The sequence below is a fragment of the Tigriopus californicus genome, chromosome 2 (genome assembly GCF_007210705.1).
Source record: "Tigriopus californicus strain San Diego chromosome 2, Tcal_SD_v2.1, whole genome shotgun sequence".
Classification (NCBI taxonomy): Eukaryota; Metazoa; Arthropoda; class Copepoda; order Harpacticoida; family Harpacticidae; genus Tigriopus; species Tigriopus californicus.
The window spans coordinates 2,977,954-2,983,215 of NC_081441.1; the positions used below are offsets into that span (position 1 = coordinate 2,977,954).

General features: G+C 41.0%; 1 protein-coding gene across 1 annotated transcript; it reads right to left on the reverse strand.

Moving 5' to 3' along the window:
• Window positions 1–1,860: 1,860 nt before the first annotated feature.
• On the reverse strand, window positions 1,861–3,051 carry LOC131893517 (ER membrane protein complex subunit 8/9 homolog). Its single transcript, XM_059243567.1, has one exon. It carries the CDS (start codon window positions 2,742–2,744, stop codon window positions 2,091–2,093), a length of 654 nt encoding a protein of 217 aa, XP_059099550.1. The 5' UTR covers window positions 2,745–3,051; the 3' UTR covers window positions 1,861–2,090.
• Window positions 3,052–5,262: the final 2,211 nt, after the last annotated feature.

Genomic DNA, 5,262 nt, shown 5'->3' on the forward strand with positions numbered 1-5,262 from the left:
CTGGACTAGCCTCCCACTCTACAACGCTAGCCGGAAAATTGAAGTCCCCTACAAAGAAAACCTTTGAGCAAATTGACTGGTCCAACTCATTTCCTATGAATTTGAGAGCTGACAAGAACGAGCTTACTGAACAAAAGGGGGGCCTATATATTGTCACAATGGACAGATCAAGACCTTGCATATGACAAACTAAGACCTCTACTTCTCCATTAGACATTTTTACATGACTAATGTGCAGGTTATTTCTAACATATACACATACGTCCCCATGCGGAAAAATGGGATTGTCAGGGCGTACTCTATCACACTCTATCATATCAATTACAATTCCTTTTTCGAAAAAAGGAACGAATTACTGTAATTTTGTTACTTGTAATTTCGTTACTAATGCCCTGGTAATAACACTGTTTTAACTCAATTGAAAAATTAATCATGAAAATGTGTTGGACAGAGTCTCAATTTTCGCATCTACTTTTGAAATTTCTTGGTGAAAAAACGAAATGAGCAATTTATAGTATCTGTGAATCAAAACCTTTCAATTTTCTCGACTATCGAGCTTGCCTTTAGATATTTCACCTTTTTTGAAGTAAATTTCATTTCAATGTTTTACATCTTAAAGTTAAATATTTTCCAAATCACTACTGATGCGAGTTTTAATTGCAAATAAAAATAATGCCACTATACAGAAAACTGAATTGACTTTTTCCAAGAAATCTAGTCTAATTTTTTAGCCCATACTCTTTATCATCACACTTGATGTATGAGTTGTTCAAACAATAAAGAACTTTAATGGCATTGTGTCGCAGCCTATCACACGAGGTTTTCTGGTACCCTACATTCTACTGTAATAATTCATTTGATCACATCACTTCCATTCTTAGTTTTAAAAAGACACTATCCAATTACCAAAGCAATGAGTCATCAAACGTATCAATAATAAAAAAACGACCCTAGTTTGATGTGGGAATAATCAGTTACATTTTGAGGCTAGCTAATGGTTTCCCAATATGCCACTACCGATGTGACATCATTGAAAAAGTGAATCAACTCTAGTAACAAACTTCTGTGATTACTGAACTGATGCTATGAGTAATCCACAGTTTTTTTGGATTTTCAATGTTGCTGAATGTCTCATTCAAAATTGCAAGGATTTCTTGCTTGATGGTTTGTTCAAGATAGAGCTTATAAAGTTGGAAAACATCACTCTTAACTCATCAACTTCAAATTCAGTCTAGGGTTTTTGATTATGTTTCTTTACAATGACACAAGAACAAACGGTAGCAGAGGGTTTACTAACGCTGTCTTTCCTTTTTTTGCCGCGAGATGTCTCATTATTAAACAAGCAGTCCCTATAACTTCACATTAGGCTCTGTTCATCACACCGAATACATAGAAATGTGTGCAACACTTTGAAAGTATATAAAAAGAGAGATATTTGATAAAGCGTATGTTGCTACAGATGCTTAATTTGGTGAATTGCTTGTCCTATTCATAAGTCGAAGATGCCACCATCCGATGTCATGCATACAAATCTCCATATTGAATCTAAACACATTGCATGATATCTGAATTTTGCTTGGCCATGGGCTTTATAGAACAGTAATCCTTGATAGCCTTGGTCATTTGCCCATTGGGTCCAACCTAAGACCCCCGAAACAGTCAGGGCCTGTGGGCAGCCTGAATACACCCAATGGTTTTGGGTGTTGTGTTCCTGACAACTTGGCAGGGATTGGGAACCAAATAAGCTCTTTTAATTGCTAAACCTGTGCAGAAAAAATCCTCGAATGGCAGTAGATTTAGTGCATAAAGAGTTGCATGTAGTATATCCGCACACCTGGCACACCATGAACATTAAAAAGCTTTTGCTACATCATGAGTTTTATTTTCTATGGTATAGTAGAACAAGGGATGATTATGGGGAATTGAAAAAATATTGCAAAAGGGGCGAAAGTGAAATCGGCATTGAAAACGAAATTGTCCATATCTGAATAATCAATCATGTCGCAGTGGTGAATAATAATGGTGAAAATGCTTCACAATCCATATCCGCGTGTCTTCATTCGCACGTCAATTCAATCCTAAAGAACTCTTTAATCCAGTCGTTCCAAACACTGAAGAATGACGGAGTTGAGATCTCGATTCAAAATGTCACACCCCATGTCATCTAAATGGTTATCGAAATCATTCAGAAGGGCCTGATTCTTCCGCTGGAGCAATGTGCTCACAACCTCCAAAGTGGGCCCTTCCAAAATGATATCCTGCACATCCTTGAGCTTATCGCCACTGCACTGGCGCACAATCAGGGCGTGACTCTCCATGACCAAACTCAGTTTCTGATTATCCACCGTGACTACTAGGGAGAAGGACATGTTCTCGGCAATCTTCTTGCCTACCTCCTTCATGAAGCTATCCTCGGAAATGTCGTGAAAGAGCTCGTTCACATGATACACGCCCACCACCCCTAGACCCTCCTGTTCGGCCAGGCTCTCAGTCAGGGCCAAGCCCATTTCCAGCATGGGCGAAAGACCCCGGGATTGATGGGACAACGGGATGGCATCCACCACGAGCATTTTGGGAGAAGACGACGAAGATGATGTGGAGAGGCTCTTGATCTGAGCTTTGGACGCCAGGAGAACACCGTTCACGGCACAATGCGGATACTTGGCCGCATGCAAAGCCATCTTGGCATAAGCTCGACACGAGAAACTTAAAGCCGGCTCTCCTGAAGTCTCTGAACTAGACATGCTGCCTCGAAAGTGTATTAGATATTATCAAAGCGAGATCAAGATTGAATTAAGAGGATCCGGATGGCTTGGGTCGCGAATTTGAGCACTCAACATGGGTTTGCGGTTAGTAAATTCACATCGCCAACACAATTCATGAAACACATTAAATTTCATGCAGCACAAACTGATTACTCATCTACACAAGGTTGATTTATGGAGAAATCTCAGAGATATCACTTTGCTTGCCAGTTATGAAGTATCTGAGGATACTCTTGAGAGTGTAGCTGAGACTGCTGTTGTCACTGACGTGCTCGTTGCGGAAGCCACTCAAATATTCCGTGGGGGCCTTTCTCCGGTCGTGCCAACAGAGGGCCGAAATGACAGGGAAAGGACCGGAAAGAGGCGCCGAATTTGAACGGATTTAAGATAAGCGACTAAATGTTAATTTTATGGCAACCACAGTTTAAACGCGCCTGACATCAGCCCAATTACTAGCTAGATGCTTTACTGAACACGGTGTTTGCATTTAAAGCAAACGCAGATAGGGTACTTAAAGATGAAGCAAATTAGAAGGGGAAATTTGCACAAAACTTACAGTTGAGAAAGATTTACGTTCGTCCACACGAAATTGAATAACATTAAACCCAAAACAAAATACAGCTTTAGTAATGACCTATTAACTCTAGTTTAGAGTCAAGATAAGCCTTAAAAGTGAAAGAGAGTGTTTTGATTTGAAACCGCAAATATAAATCAATGGTAGACCCGTGGGCAGCCCTACAGTTCTATAGTATAGATGGGTCCCTAGGTATGCCTATTAACTTCTAGGAATATGGGCTGTGAATACCATACTTGGTCATAGGAGCTCTAAGCCACTTTTCCAATTATAGTAATAAAATAAGAAACGCAGATCTCTTCAATTAAAGGCAGGCCATTTTGATATAATTTACTTGGAAAGTGGTTCGGGTCAAAGTTATATTGTCAAAAGCTGTTTGTAGCTGTTCAAGAGCAGCCCGAAAATTCGAATTTTAAGTAGTGTTATCTACATAACTTTGGGCTTATCTTGCGGTCGGATAAATGCTTATTTGGTATAAAGTGAACAGTTTAGGAGATAAGAAATTTTTACTTCCTTTCGCAGTCCACATCTCTAGAAGTCCGCGGTAGACTTAACATATGAACGAACTACTTCTAAATCGTGCTAACCTTATTGTTATGGGATCCGGATCAGAACTCTCTAGTTTTCATTCATATTTCCCTAGCTGTAAGTGGTAGACGGGTCGACGTTAATATTGACGATAAACGAAAAGATGGTCCAATATTCAGTTAATATATTTGTGGTTAAGATATTGAGACTATTTTAAGGTAGAAAATAAATCTTTGGATATAAAAAACGGGGCCTTACCAAACTCTGGGATATTGGTTCAAGAACAGAATTATGAACAAGAGGGCACACGAGTTTTCACAGAATCAAAAATAGAGAGGATTTTTTGTTGCTGAATACGCTGATTTGTTGTCCTTTTTATCCCACACCCAATCCCCCTAGCAACAGAAGCGGCAATCGCAAATGACAGAACACTCCCTCCCCCCCATCGACCCGCGTCGAGTCCTTGGCTAGTTCGTAAATGGCGTAATTGGATTTTTCTTTTTTCGGTACAAAATTTCTCCAATTGGCCGTTCTAAAAAACTTTTCCTTAATGTATCCCCAACACCTTTTTTAACCATTACAATCGTTGCCGTTCTCACCAGCTCGTCCTCACTAATCTTGACGCCTTGCACCCGTGCCAATGGCCATTGGTTTCGTTTGACCGTCATGTCTCGTAAGAGCACGATATCACCAATATGGACTGACCTCCTGGGCTTCATCCACTTCCTCCTCTCCTATAAGTTCGCCAATTAACCCTGTCTCCAAGATACACAAAATTCTTCCGCTATGGCCTGTACTCTCCGCCAACGTCTCTTCCAATACGCGAGGATATCTTGCTTGGAAAACGTATCTTAGGCGGCTGCGTGGGGGTTGCCTTTCATGGTAAGCAGCAAGGCGGGGCACAAGGGTATGGAATCACCAGGGTCCGTAGAGACTTCTCATAAGGGTGTAGCATTCATAATGGCAGTAGCCTCCTAAAGGAGTGTGAGGAGCTCATCGTGGGACAAAACATTGGAGATGAAGGAGAAGCCTCTTCGTCACACATGAACTGGATGGCTGAGGTTCAGCAATTCCAAGCTTACTCTCTGAACTTTCCACAATCACCAACAAATTGAGAAGATAAGGCAAGAAACAATCCGGACCAATGACGACCATCTGTTAATTTGATGTATTAGAAGGTCCAAAAAGCCCATGGACACTTATCTTAGAAAGCGATACCAGTACCCGATGGATGAGGTTGCGTAGCAACTGGAGCAGACAATTAGGCCGCTACCAACGACAGTTCACCTGTCGATTTCCGTTTCCACCTCACTGCGAACTGAGCTTCTAAGCCAACCGGTTGTGTACTAACCACTCACCCACCCACCCATAGGCAGGGTGGGCAATTTTGAGAGT